The sequence below is a fragment of the Buteo buteo genome, chromosome Z, assembly GCF_964188355.1.
Source record: "Buteo buteo chromosome Z, bButBut1.hap1.1, whole genome shotgun sequence".
Lineage (NCBI taxonomy): Eukaryota > Metazoa > Chordata > Aves > Accipitriformes > Accipitridae > Buteo > Buteo buteo.
Window position 1 is genome coordinate 27,606,557 of NC_134204.1, and position 18,227 is coordinate 27,624,783.

An 18,227-nucleotide genomic window follows, 5' to 3' on the forward strand; every position below is an offset into this window, starting at 1 on the left:
TCCATCTTTCTCCCACTGGTAATAGTAAAGAAAATAACTTGTGGGGATTTATGTATTACCTTAAAATTGCTGATTTATGCAAGCAAATATAGCTCAGCTGATAAGAACTACTTGCCCTAATGTATGTTATGATGCTGGTAGTGAAACTTATAGGTGTTGTGGAGAAGCTGTGCTTTCAGGGGAAAATTAGATGGATTACTCAAGTTATTAGTCCTTTACTGGAAATAACAAAAGTGTCTGTCTTTAAAATTGAATCAAATATTCTCTTTCAAGGGGTAAAACTAAGCTTGGGTACGTCTTACACATTCCATTATTTTAGCACTGTTATCAGCAGGAACTCTTTAATACATGAAATTGCTTGGCATTTAATGTTACTAAATTTGCTAAGTGCACTTATTGCTGGAAACTATATTTCCTGAAAGAAGACTTTAGGGGAAGGCCAGTGAATCAGCAGTTTCAGTTGACTACACAAGCATATGCTGTAGCAAACATAAGTGCTGTCAATTCCAAACTGTTGAAACTTCCCTTTCAGGGCAGAAACAAATAGTTCTTGGTCTGTCTTGGTACCCTTTTGCCACTCTTAGGCTCATGTTCAAACAGCAGCTATAAGTTGCAGCTTTATTAATAAAGTAGCTGCAATTAAGACTGTTTAAAGCTGAACTAAAGCTTTTGGTCCATATCAGCCCAATACACTTGATTGATTATAAACTATGGAGATTGTTTCATTTTGACCAGCCCAATCTTTCTTTAAATGTGTCTTCCAGTTATGTTTCATAACAATCACTTTGGCTTTGAAAACAGATATTATAATTCTCTGTAGAATGCATCTTTATGGGGTGGAGGCCTGGGTATCAAATCAGACATACTCTGAGCAAGAGGTGGTAATAGCAATAGCTTGCAACCTAGTCATTCTGTTTCTATGATAAAACCACATTTCTTTTATAGCAGTTCAATTCTTCCTTGCTCATGTCATAATGTTTTCTACTTCACAGCAAAAAGATTCCTCATTCCTGTCTTGAAATGATCCTTTTGTAACAAAGTGAAGTTTTATTGCCCCAATTTGCTGGTTTTCAGACTTTGTAAATAAAAGATCTGGTTAAATTCTATCTCCTTGAAGTTTTGCTTCATTCTTGCACTGTTTGAAGATATAGCTTCTACTTACTTACATTCTTGTTTCTACCTGCCTCCAAATAATGCTAAACGAGGTTAAGCAGAAAATATCTATTTCATGTGTTTAGTGGTATTAGTAAGTTTGAGGAAATCTGTTGGGTAAACCTGCTGTTTTGAAATGTAAAAAGGAAGTGCAAAGATAAGCAACAGCTATTTAGACTACACTTCTCATAATCTAATCAAACAACACATAGGACTTAAGGTTTGTGCAAGTGTTTCTGATTCATCTTCAGGGACTTACTGAGCTGGTTTGTGTTTTAATTCTTGAAAAGAGGCTGTCATGCCTGCTAGATGCATGTCTTTAACAGATCACAAATGTTTAGCTGACAGTACCAGTCATACATAGCCTCTCTTATATCCATAAATCGTATATTATATCCATGTGAGTAGACAGGTGATGCACCTGGAGTAAAAACATGCTCCGTTATGTGTTTGAGCTTGGTCATATGAAAAGGAAGTCTGTAAGATGTGACCTGAGGCTGCAGTCAGAAGCAAAACTTGTGTGTCACCTGGCTGGAAAGGTTTTCTGCCAGCCTCATTGATTTATAGTGTCTTAATATAAAATGCTTCAAGAAAAGTCTTAGTTTTTTAGACCCCTGTGATACACAGGCAGTCTGCAAAGTTTTCCTTTACTATCCTAGACTGTGGAGCTGCTTAGAGACTGGAGTGCTTTTGCATATAGATAAAAGTTTCACTTTTCTGCCATTTTTATGACTGCTACTTTGTCATGCCTGAACTGGACTACGTGCAGATCTATCAGAATATGAAGATCTGGTGGCATAATATGCATTTTGTCACGGCCATGCCGAATGGGCAGGGAACATCTTGTCTTGCCCACCATCAGGTAGGAGTCTCCTTCCCCTCACTTAGCAATGGAGTGAAGTCAGCTTTTAATGTGTTGCAATTCAAAGCAGGTAACAGCAAGAATATGGCCATTTGCCTTAAGTCGTACATTGCTCCCCCATACACATGCTCTGGTGTCTGCAGGCAAATAGCATCAGTGTTTCAAGCAGTTTGTGGGCTCTTAACACATGGGTGGCTTTCTCATGATGAATTCTTCAGCGATATACTGCTGTAAGGGAGCCAGCAATGGCATTGGACTTTAGCAGTGTCTAGAGAATAATAAGGGTCTACAAAATATTCTGAGTACATACATATTGAATGTGTTTCTGCAGTTACCTGGACTTTTCATAGTACAGTGTGCAGTTAAGGCACAAGTTCTTGAAGAAAGTGCTCCTACAGCTTGTACAAAACACACTGGTGCTGTCATGAAACGAGATGGTTTGGTTACTAGAAGTCTGAGTTGGAATAGGCTACTAAACTGCTTGTTTTGTCAGTAGTACGCTATTTTCTAGGGTTTGGAAGGGTTTAACTAGAACTTTGTTTCTTCTGATGCTTCTCAAAGTGCATATGCATACAGGGAAAACTAGTTGGGTGAGAACCTACTTAATGCATACTCTGTACATGAAGGAATCTTGTGCCTGTTCAACTGGCTGGTATATAAAAGTCCTTTTCATGATGAGCTGTATGTTTGACAGCTGCAGACTAATGGCAGAGCAGTTGAATGTGAAGAAAAGACTTCTACTCAGACATGGTACTTGAGACAGCGGTGCCCAGTTTTCTGTTTGTCATGTAGTAAGTGTTCTTTTTTTAAAGCTGAATTATATTGAGCCTAACTACTTCATGTTAGATGAATTTTTAAGAAATCTGTGCCTAAACATTTGTTGGAGTGTTTAATTTGGTGCTACTGACTTTGTCCAATCCTAACTGGAAGTTAACGTGGTGTGGGTTTGCTGTTTCAAACTGGCTGAGAGGTATGACTTTAGAATAATTTCAATTATCTATTAAAACTTCTAATTCACTGTCATTCTTTCAGCAATAGATGTCATTGTTACTTCTTGCATACTATGCAGAAAACTTTATCCTCACTTAGCAATGTGTCTCAAATTTAATTATAAAGGCTAAAGGTAAAACTGCTCTGTTCTTAATTGTCTGCCAAGGCAAGGAGGTTTATATGCACCGGGACTGAAGCAGAAACAGTGTAAGGGTTACTGTTGGGCTTTGACCAATAGTAACCTTCAGACGTGTCTGTTTCCTTTTTGCTATTTCCCTCTAGTGGTCACACAGGATATTGACTTGGGGAGGTTAAACACATGAACTGGTATCTTTTCAAATGCTTGTACATAGATAAACTAACACAAGTAATATGGGGTGTATGGAAACTTAATTTGCCCAGTCCTGACCTGTTAGAATGCAGTGTATTATGATATCTTGTGATGGGAAGCCATACTCTCATGCTTCAGGTTGGTGATTTAACAAGCTTTTGGAAATTATCTGAATTTTTATCCTTTTGGATATCCTAATGTGCCTTTTACTTGAAACTCAGTTACACAGAGGACTTAGCATAATCTCAGTTTGCTTCTAAAGTTTTTTGAGGTGGGAACTGCACTGTATGCATATCTCTGCCTTTCTGTATCTGGGACTAGGTCTAATGTCTAAACATTTGAAGCATTAAGATAATTTATCACTTTAGTATTTTGCTTTTATCATGTTAGACTTGTTCTTGACCCACTAACATGAGAAGTATAGAACTGGGTAGTGGTAGTCTTTGTAAATCAGTTCATGTTTTCATTTAACTTTTTAAAAATGTTGGTATGTCCATTGTGTATCAGGTGTTTGACTTAAGATCTTGCAAATGTTTCTTATGTAAGCTCTTTTCTGCATGATACCTAGAACAGTTCCTTTTTTTTGTTTATATAGTTATCCTTTCAGAACTTTATAATTGATACTTTCTATCTAGTGTGTTAAGCTTTTGTAAAAAAAAAAAATTACCTTTGGACAGAATTATTGCCTAGTTAGTTTGAGCTTAAGACATGGAATCTTTATGTTGCGAAATTGATGGATGGTTGGAAATGGGTGTAAAGCTTCTACTGATGGCAGGATTCTGTGCATAAAGACCTTTTAAACCAGGCTGGGCTTCGTTTCTAAACAAACATAATTTTGACACAAATAGAAGGACTGTTTTTATGAAACTTCAATCCTGGTCAACTTCAGGAATCTGAAGCTGTATCAGGAACATGACAAAAAGATGCATTATTTCATACAACCTTCTTTGTTCACTTGTGTAATGGGTGCAGTGAGCCTCCCTTGGTTTTGAGGGAAGTGGGTGTTGAGACATGATAAAAACAAAGGCTACAGCAAGAAGGAAATAAGAAGAATAGGGAATAGGTTTTAAATGTCAAGAAGAATGTGTTAGATTTGATAGGGTGTGAGATGCAAACAGGCACTGTGTTGAAAGTAAAGGCCTCTTTTTCCCTGTTTTTTCCCAAATTACTTCTGTAAGATTGCAGTTTAAACTGAATGTGTTCTCATGGTTTTCCTTTGGGTGTAAAATCAATTTTTCTTCAGTCATCTGTCAAACATAATATGGACTTTTCCATCTTTGACAATTCCAACTGTCTTCATCCTCCAGTGCTTGCTACCTATTGCATACTCGGGGGTATGCCAAGCATTTAACAGAGATTTCTATTCTGGTGGCTAGATGAAAGTCTGAGGATTGAGTAGAGAGAAAAAAATAAATCTGTTGCCACAGGTAGTAGTGACAAGGTAACTGTTAACTGCACTAGGTGAACATGAGATTCAATGATCTGTGTTTTTTGCAGAAGCATTTGCTTTGATAGTTTTTCTGCTCATTTGTAAGCCTGCTGATGGATTTGTTCTGTGTTGCTGTAAAGCTTTTTGTAGTTCATTTGTTCCTGTGCAAGTAAGAACCTTGCCTGCACCTGTACCTTCAATTCTAGGGTTTCTTGATATAAAAATGATTCTTCTGAATAAGCAAAGTGTAGGCTTTTCAAGTCCAGGACCAAAACTGACTCAAGGGACTTGCAACAAGTAACTTTCCGCAAAGGCGAAAAAAAAAATTTGCTGCTTAACCATGGTCTCTCCTTTCAAGTCCAATTATGGTTTTGAGCCCAAGATTCTTCAGTGTAGCACTGATTGTGGATGTGATTTTTCCACTTCTACACAGAAGTGATATTAATATAATACTTCACTACCTTAAATAGGTTAAAACCAACCAAACAAGTGGAGTATGAGGTGACCATTCCTTTTCTGCCACTTTGAAGGGTAAGATGTTACCAAAATGTCTGTTAGTTGTGAGCATGGTGTGCAGTTCAGTCCCCACAGCTGTGGCTGGGAGCTGGGTTATTCCCAAGTGCTCTGCCCCGGCAGGGTGCAGGCTTCCCCTCTACCCAGTGGGTGCATCGTGGAAGAGGGCTCAGAGGCAGGTTCTTGGGCTCCTGCTCTGGCTTCCCCTGCTGCCTCCTGGCTCATCTGCCTGCTAGCACTTGTGCCCCATCCCTGGAAACTCTCCCTTTCGAGCTTTATACGTAACTTTGCTGTAATAATATTTAATAGAACTATTAAATGCGATTGAACTATTACATAATTTTGTATAACTTCTAAAAAGAACGATACGGCAAGTGCTTTCAGTTGGGATCAGAACTGTTCTTATTTTTAAAAGCAGAGTTGCACAAGGACTATCCTTAAATCAAGATCAAACAGTATGTACTTGAATGAACTCGTTCTTTAAAGTCTGAGTATTCCCTCTTAGCTTTCAAAGCATTAAAGCAAATAAGAACATGTACTTCAGTTCATTGGGAGCCGAGGCTAGAATATCAGTGCTTTTCCTGACAGTGCTTAATAGCAGAATGGAGATTTCTTGTTCCTTTGTAGCTCTACAGATCTTACTTGTCCCTTTCCTGACAGCCCAGATTCATAGAAGGGACAAATGTAGCCCTCTCCCAGTCTGCTCTAGCCTTATGGCCCAGCAGTACAAGCTGCTTTAGTTTTATTACTATGTCAGTATACAGAGGGATGCAGTTATTGTCGGCTTGGGTTTTGGTCCTTTTGCTCAGGGAACAGTTTTATTCTGTAAAATTGCACTTTGACATAGTGGTTCCCAAGCCTGAGGAGCAGGATGGTAAAGGCATTCTGTTGCTCACCTTCTCTGTGGCCTCTTGGGTGTCTTCCTGCTCAGGATCCTGGCTGTTCTTCATTCTGGTTTTGGAGCACCTGCCTCTCCCTGTTTAGCTTTTATGGAATCTTAGTATTTAAAGATATTGAACAATATTTGGTGAACAGTTTTCCTGTGTACATTAACAGTTAAGGAAATTAATGGAAAAACAGTACACCTCCATGTAATTAAACATGGATGTGAACTACGTGGATAAAGATAATCAAAGGCCAGTCATTTGCCTTTAGTGTCCTCTTTGTCAACCTGTATTCTCTTCTCTCTGCAATGTTTTGTGTTGATACTGCTTCTTGGCCCTTTCCCTTTAGAAATCAGTATGTGGTTCTAGGACTTATGAGCCCGTGTACTACTCTAGGTCATTGTATTGGCTTTGTGTGGCAAGGTTTTGGTAGTGGGGGAGGTTACAGGGGTGGCTTCTGTAGGAAGCTGCTGGAAGCTTCCCCTGTGTTCGAAAGAGAGCCCATACCAGCCAGCTCTAAGACGGACCCACTGCTGGCCAAGGCCGAGCCAATCAGTGATAGTGGTAACACCTCTGTGATAACATTTTTAAGAAGGAAAAAAAAAGTTAGGACAGACGGAAATGGCAGCTGGAGAGAGGAGTAAGAACATGCAAGAGAAACAGCCCTGTGGACACCAAGGTCAGTGAAGAAGGAGGGGGAGGAGGTGCTCCAGGTGCCGGAGTGGAGATTCCCCTGCAGCCCGTGTGCAAGACCACGGTGAGGCAGGCTGTTCCTCTGCAGCCCACGGAGGTCCACGGTGGAGCAGATATCCACCTGCAGCCTGTGGAGGACCCCATGCCGGAGCAGATGGGTTCCCAAAGGAGGCTGTGACCCCGTGGGAACCCTGCGCTGGAGCAGGCTCCTGGCAGGACCTGCAGATCTGTGGAGAGAGGAGCCCATGGAGCAGGTTTTCTGGCAGGACTTGTGACCCCATGGGGGACCCACGCTGGAGCAGTCTGTGCCTGAAGGACTGCACACTGTGGAAAGGACCCATGCTGGAGCAGTTTGTGAAGAACTGCAGCCTGTGGGAAGGACCCACATTGGAGAAGTTCATGGAGGACTGTCTCCTGTGGGTGGGACCCCACGCTGGAGCAGGGAAAGAGTGTGATGAGTCTTCCCCCTGAGGAGGATGAAGTGGCAGAAAATAACGTGTGATGAAATGACCATAAACCCCATCCCCATGCCCCTGTGCCGCTGGGGGGGCTTGGGAGAGAATCCAGGAGTGAAGTTGTGCCCGGGAAGAAGGGAGGCGTGGAGGGAAGGTGTTCTGAGATTTGGTTTTATTTCTCATTACCCTACTCTGGTTGATTTGTAATAAATTGAGTTAATTTTCCCCAAGCTGAGTCTGTCTTGCCTGTGATGGTAATTGGTGAGTGATCTCTCCTGTCCTTATCTCGACCCACAAGCTCTTTGTTATATTTTCTCTCCCCTGTCCAGCTGAGGAGGGGGAGTGATAGAATGGCTTTGGTGGGCACCTGATGTCCAGCCAGGGTCAACCCATCTCAGTCATGCAGCTGTTACAGAGGCTTATTGTCTGCAGGCAACAGATGGTGACTTACCAAAACTATATCAGTTTTGAGAAGTGAAGACCCAAAAGATAATTGTTACTTAGATGGGACAAGTGACTATAGCAATTACAATAATCTTAAGGCTATATTGCTGTAGTTTCTGGTTTTTTTCCAGTTGTCTTATACTTACTTTTCAACTCAGAATTCCTGTTTTTTTTCCTCCTGTGCACATAGTATGCTTACTCACTATGGAATAGCAACATTTGCCACTGCTAGAGGAAAAATATGTCTACATTTCTTTACCCATTTTTACAGTTGCAAAGAAAGGTTGTTTTAGAAGCTTTTTTTGCTTTCTGAGTAGTCTTCTGCACTGTGCTTGGGAGAGGGCTGTTGGCAGGGGAATCATCATCCAGCTGCTGTGACCTGGATTGTGAAATTCCTGTCTCTGCCTTCCTGATAATAACTACCCTGTTTTTGAAACCTTAAACTTCCACTGTCAGGGGCTATGAAACAATTGAAAAATCAGACCTACAGACACATGTTAATTGGATCTTTAACTTCAATCCTCAGAAATGCATCCTGGACTGCCCTACCTGTAGTGTCTGTGGTGTTCTTACTGTCTGCAGCCATCCCTAGGTAGCCCTTCCTTGGTCCACCCTAGCAGTAACCCTTCTTTCTTCAAGTATATTTTGAAGCATTTGCTGCAAGCCTAAAAATTGCTCTTGGAACGTAAGTGTTTTGCAGAGCTTGTCTGCTTAGTTTTCACTAAGTCTTTCATAGTACCTTCCAGCTCTTTCATTTTACATCTGTACTACTTTCCACATTCTTGTTTTTCATAAGATATTGTGGTTTGATCTCTTGGATGTTTTAGTAGGATTTTTCACAAATACTGCAGAGAATGTGATTAGAGTCACTGTATCCTAGTGTCTGTTTCATCACCTCCTAGGGTGAGCCATACGCCTTAGAGGGAGGAGCTGCCTGCTGCTTGTGTTATGTAAAATAATAAATAATTTATAATGCTAACTGAAAATATCTGCCTTGGTGGACAAACATACATTGAAGTGCTTGACAGGAACTAAATTGAGACATAATCAAAATAATTCCTTGAAGACATGGGAGAATAATTTGCTTTATTTGATTTTTTTTTTTACGTGGGGGAGCTTTCCTGTGGGTCTGTGCTTTGCTTGAGAGTATTATTGACCCACTTTAGGAAATCCTTAACTGGCGGATCAGTGTGAGCCATAATGGAGGTCTGCAATATGATTCTGCGAATACTTAGCTATTTTACTGAAGGCAGCTTTTCTGATGTGCTGCCTTGTTGCTGATACCAGCACCTGCTCCAGTAAAGAATCACATGAAGCTTTGGATCATGTGGCTCTTTCCTCTCATCTATCATAATAAAAGGATTAATGGATTTTTTGCACCGCCTTAGAAAGCTGAAGGTGTTGCAATGTACTAACAAATGCCAGTTTTAGTGTAGCTTTGAAGCTATGATGTATGCATGGAATTACAAAGAACTGCATCTATATACTGAGCACGGTAATTTCACATTAGTGCTTGATCGTATGAATTGATACAACTTCTGCAAGTTATTTTGTTTTCAAGCAGAGACTGTTAGCTTCTATCATATGGACTCTACCTGCTTCTCCAATTTTGATCTTGTGAAATTAAAGATTGTAAACAGAAGAAGCTTGTGTCAACATTCCTCTTCTCAATGTAATTGAGAATTTCTGCAGTGAATAGTTAACGATGATCTGCTTTGCAAGACATAAATGCGGCAGTGACCTGCTTTCATTTAGATGTTGCAGTAGTAGAATGGTGGGGCTTTGCATGATGCATGCTTTCATTGTTTGTGTTAAGCTGCTTGCATGTGGTGAGCTGGATGGCTTGTCTCTGCATCAGTTATAAAGGAATACTTATCTTCTGTTTCTTCTGACAAACAAGTATTCTTAATGTTATTTTAGTTTTTCCCTTTGGCTATTAAAATGTAATTGTCTGATACAGTTCTGTGAAGATGATTGGTGAATGCACGTGCTTTGGATTCATGTTGTGTGCTGTTCACTCTGTTCCATTTGCTGAATTTGCTTCTTGGTTGCAAATAGTTAAAACTGCTTAATGCTTTTTATGTAGCACCTTTTTATTGGTAGGGTTTGCAAGCTGATAACTGTATACAGCCGATAGCTGAGTATTCTGTCTTGTATACAGTTCTGAAGTGTTGATAAACTGTTTAGTGGAATTACTAATCACAAGCATAAATATCAGTCAAATAAATGTACTGCTGAAAACTTACCTTAACAAAATGAAGCTTACATATTATATGGAAAGAAGTTTTTTTTTCTTTCACTCTTGGCTTTTATTTTGTGAACTAAATTAACTGAGCATTGACTGAATGCGTAATATTGGAAGAAAAGGTTTTAATTAAAATGTAGAATATAAGTCACCAGATCTTCTAAGATTGCATCTAGTATTGTAAGTTCTAGAGTAGTACTATTAAGATGTGACTTTGATTAAATCTTCAAATAGTGAAATTCAGAAATTTCATTTCCTAAGCTTAAATCCAGGTTTTGCATAGGTGTGCCTTTCTCACTTAAAAGGAAAAAGCAGTCAGAAGACATTTGCCCTCCTTAGTTAAAATGCTCTGGCCTCAATGCAATGGATATTTGGGCTACATTTTTAAATTGATCTGTTCATCAAGTCATATCCTATTGTAATGAAGTTTTACCTTCTTTCTAGTGTGTACAACTTACAGAGAAAATAGAATGAGTCCCCACTGTCAAACTGACTGTAGTAAAAGCACAGTCATCTTAATATGTGTAGCATATGATTAAATAAACACTGCAGTTGCTAGTAAAACAGTGAAGTTTTTTTTAGATTTGCATTTAGAAGAAATCTTAAAAGAAATGTTTCACGCTTCAGTGTCATGTGACTGTTATAAAATGCTCTTTTGAGGTTTATACTCATTGAACACTTTGGAAACTAAGTAATTGTATGCCCAAGCCTCTTACTTGTCCTTTTAAAAATCCTTTTATTCCCTTATCTACTTTGTATTTACTTGTCAAGCCTTTGGAGGACTTAGTCCATAAAAAGAGGCAAAAGCTCTTACTTGAGTATTTTCAAAAAAACTATTCAAAGCTTCATTATTTGATTTCTGTTATACTTAAAATTACAACCCAGTAGACTAAGGTATACGCTTTGCACTGAATTGCACTGCAGTTCAAAATGTGGTCCAATATCCCTAATAAATTACCAAAGCCAGGTATACTGCTTGACACTTGAACTGAGATTCTAAAGAAGCCCCATGTAACCAATGTGAATGTTTTTAACAAAAAGCCTATTCCAATAGATGTTTTAAAGCCAAGCTTTAAAACACATAGTAGGACTAGTTCTTAAAAAATGGAGCTTTTAGCACTTCGGTTGCTACACTTATGTAGCTGTTTTTCTAGGACTCTTGCTTAGTATAAAGTAGGGTTAAATGCATGATTTATAGCTGAAATTACTAAATTATTAATACATCCTTATAGTATGACGTAAGGAAACTGTCTTGTGTTCTGTCATTTCACTCTGTCATTAAACGTAAACTTCTATTTGTGCTAGTTCAGATAAGTTGCAGTATTTCTAATTTTTTGGTAAATGAAGCAATGAAGTTAAGATGTCCCTTATTAAATCTTTTGAATTTACAAGTGCCTTTTTTTAATTTGATAATCACTTAGCCTTCTTCCACCAAGACTTTTGGAGTACCTTTTTCTAACTACACCTGCGTTTTTTGGTCATATTAATTTTCCAACTCCGCTTCTACTTTCTACTCATCCTGTTTCTCTTCTGTTTCCTCAATGCTTTCTTGTCTTCTACCTCATTCTTTAAATGGGCCAAACAGAAATTGGCTCTTGGCTCCTTCTTGCTTGATTTTGCTGGATAATCTCATTCAGTCATGTTCATTCAGAAATTGTGTTGACAACTCTGGGACTCACATTTTTCTTCAGTCGTACCTTCATTTCTCTAAAACTGCATTTCTCTGCCACTGCTCCTTTGTAACCCAAACATACATACTTTGTCCCACACATTGCAGTATTGTCCAAATCCTCCTGTTTTAACCAACATTTTAAACAACTTTGTCCTTTCTCTTTGCTTTTTATGCTCTTTCAGTTCATCTGCATCCTAATTTATGAGCACTCTCCTGTCTTCCCAAAGGCTATGCAGTTTCCAATTTTTACATAAAAAGTACAACAGCTAGAACTTCATCATTGCTTCTTGTTTGTTCTATATAATTTTTGTCTCCTGTTCTCCCTTTCTCCCTGCCCCATCTGAATTTCTATGCTACTGCAGAATTTCTTATTTCTGTCAAAAGTCCTTCACAATGTTGTCACTGTCTACTTGATCAAACTCATCTATTAACAGTATTTTTAATATTATGCTGAACCATCTGTTTATTTCTTACATTCTCTTTCAGGGTTTTTTCTTCTCCTTTGCCATGCACAGGCCATTTACATTAAGCTGCAGGGAAATATTTTTCTTCCAGTTCCTCAGTATCTGCTTATGTTTGATTTGTGAGGGAAACTGTAAAACTTCTAGATCTTTTTAATGTTATTTTAATCAAGAGGTGTTTTTCTTCCTTTTTTTCAGTATTTAATTAGTTATTATTGTTGTCTTCTCCCCCTTGCTTTTATTATCTCACCTTGTTTTGTGTAGACTTTTGTTCGTTGTAAAAAATAATTTCAGTCTAGTATTAAGAATTTTGCTAATAAAGCCTGGAATGAGTGGGGAAAAAAAAAAACTTGATAGCAGTAATTGTCTGCTTTTCTATGATCTCTGTTTTGTTGCTTTTAAAAATGAAATGGCACTGTTTGAATGATTGGAAGGATTGACTGAACCATGTTAATCCCCTCATTAATTGTGGAGTACTACAGGTTTTTGAATGCTGTGTGAAAATTGCTTCGCAGGGATTACATAAACCAAAATAATGGAACATTGTCCCTTCTTTGAACCCTTAAATATATGTTGCCTTGTTCATTTGGGGGCACATAATAGGTAATAGATAACTAATTTTTTACAGATCCTTATGATAACAAAAAATAGATTCATAGTAACTTTACAGATGCTGCATCAACATCTTAAATATGCAGGCACAATTTGAGTTAAGCCCCGGCTGCTTCCTGAGAAGACGACAAATGGACTGGTTTCAGAGGAAACAACATTAATCTTGCTTTCATGATTTCTTTTTTATTAAAAGCCTCAGCACTCTAGTTTTGTGTGTGGTTTGTTTTTTAGACTGAATCTGGCTATGGATCAGAGTCAAGTTTACGACGCCATGGCTCCATGGTGTCTCTTGTTTCTGGAGCAAGTGGATACTCTGCGACATCCACCTCTTCGTTCAAGGTTAGTGAATAACATTTTCTTAGTATTATTGTGTAAATAACACGTGCAACTGGAAAAGAAATATCTTATGTGAAGACTTATTCACACAACTGTAGAAAAAATACAAAATATTTGGTTTACTATAAGTGTTAGAAATTCATCATATGATAAATATATCATACAGGAAGCTCTTTCATGCCTCTGTGCAGTTGTCCCTTTTAAACTGTGGTGTCATCTTCCAATGGCAAGAAAATCAAGCCTGCGGGAGCATTTATTAACCTTTCCTAGTTTACTCCTCAGAATATCAGGGCCTCTAAAAATGAATGCTGATTCTGTGACTTAATAAATTTGATTAATACTGATAGACAGTTGATGGCTTTCCTTATGCATATAAATATTTAACATGAACTTGGATGGGCTGTACTTCTGGGAAGAGGAGCAACACAAGAAAAGGGAGTAAGGATTGGAACAAATATCTTAAACTAGAGCTGACTGTTTTCAGGCAAATAGGCATAAAGTTGGTAGTATGCAAGATTGCATTTTTAATAAGCCTTTGAATGCTCTAAAGTAGCAGATGCAGTCAAGACGAAAAATTGCGACCGGTGAACAAAATGAGTAAGGAACACTTGTATACAGTGTCTTACCTTCTTCTAACACTAACAGTATTTCATAGCTGCTGATGTATAAAATGTCCTTAGTGTATTGGAATTTGTTCTTCATAGTTGCAGAAGTCCAGCTTTTATTTATGCATTGAACTATTCCTGAGTTTGTAGAAGTGTTTCAGGCTTTTTTCTCTTGTATTTTCAGAAGGGTCATAGCTTACGTGAGAAGCTTGCAGAAATGGAAACCTTTAGAGACATCTTGTGTAGACAAGTCGATACTTTACAGAAGTACTTTGATGCCTGTGCAGATGCAGTTTCCAAAGATGAACTGGAGAGGGATAAAGGTAAAATTGTAACTGAAAACTATTATCCCTGTAGAATGTAGCTTTTTATGCAGTAGTAGCCCTCAAAATAGTTACTATAGCACTTGATGCCATATAAATAAAATAATGTATCTTACATTTACTCTTTAGTATAGGGATCAATCTTAGATATTTCTGCCTAAACAGTGTTAACTATTTTCACTTCAGAAGTTGGATTCCCATACAAATCTGCTTAATTTTAATATTAAGCTGTAGCTGTCAACTGTAGCAAAGAAATGCTCTTTTAAGCATTTGATGTTATAGAACAATAATTGTTTAGCCTCATAAGATAAATTCAAGTTAGTTTATCGCCATGTCTCTTACCTGTTATTTTGAAAAGCCAATAGTATATTAGCTTCATTAGAAACAATATTTTATTTTAAAAAGGCAAAGGTGCTGCTGTAATGAATGTTCCTAAGATGTATCGGCTGGCACCAAGTGCACACTGGAGGCCCTAGTAGACTTGGGTGTGGATGTCTAAACGTATCTGAATTGCTCTTCTCATAGCACAGCTTGTTCTTGTATCCGTGCATTTATATTCATCCCTGAGTTTGTTCTGGCAGCCTGAAACTTTTGGTAGTAAGAAAACAGTAGACAAGTACAATTCCACTTCAATGCAAACTTTCTAGTGTAGAAGGGTAGATAGTTGCTGAATTGTGGCTCCCTGCTTATCCAGTTGTAACACCAGAATAATGTTGATCTTACCATAGAATCAAGTGCTAAGCTTTAACACTGAGCAAATGTTAGTCTCCTGATGGTTTCTGACAGTAATGTTGATGGTGGTCAAAAAAAAAGGGGGGGGGGCGTCATGGGTGTTTTTATAGGAAAAAAATCTTAAATGCTGCTTAGCCGTGAAGATGCTCTTAATCCTTTCTTGCACACTAAAGAAATTGGAAAAGCTTTCTCACTCCCATAACACACTGTCTCTCAAATTTAGTGGTGGAAGATGATGAAGATGATTTCCCTACAATGCGTTCTGATGGGGATTTTTTACATAATAGTAACAGCAGTAAGGAAAAATGTAAGTGTCCTAACTTTTTCACTGAAAATTCATATGAATGGTATGATAAGCCTGATACAGGATGGATATTTATGCTCTTTTCTAAGAAGATTGCAAGAACAGTTATTTAAATGTATGCGACAGGAAGTTCTTATTCGTGTTATCATTCATTAGCTGCTTTTCATGATTCTCTGAGGTATTCTTAATTCACAAAAGTATTGATGCAAGCTTGTCAAGCTGGAATTTCCTATTCTGTGTCCAAAGCCATTTTCACTACAAAATTTTGTTGAAACAGCTGCATCATTCAGACAATGGGAACTGAGATTTGTAATAGGTAATTGCAGGTTTTTTGTGCAAGTGTTACCTGCTTTAACAGGAGTGTGGTGGAGCACAATTCTTTTCCAGTTAGGTATGTCCCAGTATGGATTTTCCAAGTTCTATGGCTATGTAATAGTTAAGTCAACACTTACTGATTCTCACTCATGGTTATTTTAGCACTTTTTTTGCTGTATTTTCCGTTGTTATGATGAACAGAATTCTGATTTTTATTCTTGCCTTAAATGCTCTAGTTAATTGCACTCACTGCATCCATGCAGTAAATGTGAAGAACTCATGCAAGTCTAGCTGTTCTAGAAATCTCATACTTCTGGCCTGGCAGAGGTTGTGTATGCATTTAAAATATATTTGTGTTCTTCTTAGACTTTCTCTTGTTTCCTGACTGAAGTATTTTAGTGTTTACATTCCCTAGATGTAGACAATTCAGTTAGTCCTAAGGTATTTCTTAGACTTTGATTCACAAAACTTTGAAGTTGCACTACTTCTAGTTTCAAATCTGATGGAATTTCCCAAAGTACTCATCAAAAGTTTTTTTAAAAATGTGAACACTTTCATCAAGAACCTGGAAAACATATGGGCAAAATAAGTATTTTTCTGTCTCTTCTGTTTTCTTTTTAAATGGCCATCGTCCCCATGTTACATCTTTCCTGGCTGTATTTAGGTGCTCTTTATAGAGTATAGCCAAAACTGTTATGAGGAAAGAGGAAAGGAAATGGAAGGAGCTTTCAGGATACTTCCAGAATTCATCAAATGAGTAGATTTTTTTTCAATTATATAAAGTGTTTTCTCTACTAGAGGATTAATCCTAATGCTGATTTCAGAGGTTAAGTAGCATATCACTCTGAAGTTTTGAATAAATCTTTCTTGCCTGTTATCAGCAAAGATCAGCAAGTTTGCAACGCTCACCTGTAAGCTGGTGCACAGTTCCACTAACCCTATTGTGTACATTTTTTGAGGACTGTTAAGTCAGATCAAATACCAGAAAACTGAAAAGGCCTTCTTTAAAAAAAGTGAAGTGAGAATTTAATTTTACTGTATGATTCATTTTGAAAGAGGTGTCTTTGTCAAACTTAATTTTTGTAGGATTATGTAGGAGTTTCAGCTTAATTTACCTTTAGAACATTTATTCATATCTGCATTTTTCTGTTGTATCTGCTATATATACACATATGATACGGGGAATGTCATTAGGAAGGTCTGTATTTTTAGTACATCTGGTCATCTTTGAATATTTAAATGCAAAGTAAGTGACTTTTTTTCGTCACCTGTTTAACAGCAATTTGATACCGATATTCCTCTTGTAAAAAGTTCTGTATCAAGTCTTTGGGAACTTATATGCTAAGAAATTGCTGTGTATTATGGGTACCTGTATATAAACTCGATTTCTATAGCTCACTATAGAAAATAATTTCTGCAATGCCTTGATTTTTGCAGCATTTCTAATTCCAGTTGTTACGATTCTTGACTCCATTAAATCTACTTTCTGTCAATGATTGCTATGGAAAGGTTCATCTCCATTTTAGTTTTTATGTGCCTCAGTTTGATTTCTAAGGGCTAAATTCATTAAATATTCAATAGCTAAGTGCTGCAAAGCTTGATTAGAAATTAAAAATCAGAGTCTCTGCTCTAAAGTGGAATCATAAGTCATAAGTGATGCAGTGGGGGAAGTAGATGTCTTAGGTTGAGACAGACATGCCCATGTATTGGGCAGAAAACTACTCAGACTAACTGATAATGAAAGATACGTCTTCAATTCACCCTTTTCTAAAGCTTAACCTCAGAGCAGCTGTTAAGATTCTTTGGTTTCTCAAACTTCAGGTTCACTTTTAAAATCTCTGTGCAGTCCTGGAAGAGCTGGAACAATCTTTTTAACTGTAGCTCAGAAGTGGTTGTCCATTTATTCTGGAGCTGTTCTGCAGTCAGTGCTCCAGGAGGTGAGAAGCATGGGTTCAACCTCTTATTTAGCCTACTCTGGTGAGAAGGAGTGTTTAAGCCTACTGTTCAAACCACTAGCGCACCAATCTAATGCTCAAATCATTAGATTTAAGACTGACTTAAAGGACCGTATTCACCTTGTCTTTTGAAATTTGTTCCCTTCTGCACCTTCCCTGGGTGGGAGAAGAAAGTTAATGTGACTGTAGAGATTTGTTTACTATGAAGATGTTTTGGATAGGGAGCCTTTTTCTTTTCTGTGTTCTCTAGGATCTTTGAGTGAAGAGCTAGGAAGAGTACTATGAAGATATTTAAATTTTTTGCTCACTTCCAATTAAAAAAATCTGCTAACTGAAACAATGATCATTTGTATAAAACACCAACAGGGAGTCTGGCCAATGCATATTTACCCATTAGGATCTTACATTCTAAGAATGTAGAATCTTGATAAGGGAGTGTTCCCATCCATCGGCTCAGGAAAATGAGTGTATTTGGATTTAAATTATGTAAGAGTAGGAAGAGCAGGGGAAACCTGCTTAAGGAACCTCTTTGAAGATGGAAGGTGGTTTTGTAGTGGAACTATGAAGATGGAAATGTACAGAGGCTGAAGGAGAGAAATTTGATGTAAAACACAGTGGGATTTATGCTGGAATTTTTTGCTTTGAATGGAGGATATTTACCAACACATTGCTGAATAATGGGGTTGTTCTTAGAGGAAAACCAATCATATTGATCCTACTGCTATTCACAGAAGATCAACAGCAGTAGTATTAAAATAATTTTCTGTTTCACTAGGAACTCAATTGATCAAACACATGATGTTTGGGACATCTGAGAAAGTGTTACAAACAGAATCTTAGGAACAAGAAGGGAAAACTTGATCTATCCTAACAGACACAGATGTGTAGGAGAGAAGGGCTAAAGAGCTATTGAA

The 18,227-nt window shown here is 37.9% G+C and overlaps 1 protein-coding gene across 2 annotated transcripts in view; it reads left to right on the top strand.

The window, feature by feature from the left end:
- The window catches only part of CERT1 (ceramide transporter 1), a 74,343-nt gene that overhangs the window by 30,619 nt on the left and 25,497 nt on the right, over nt 1–18,227 (top strand). For both annotated transcript variants that reach the window (XM_075021209.1, XM_075021210.1), the window contains exons 4-6: nt 12,975–13,082; nt 13,869–14,007; nt 14,963–15,046. In XM_075021209.1, coding sequence (XP_074877310.1) covers nt 12,975–13,082; nt 13,869–14,007; nt 14,963–15,046 — 331 coding nt within the window. The remainder of the gene's footprint in view (nt 1–12,974; nt 13,083–13,868; nt 14,008–14,962; nt 15,047–18,227) is intronic.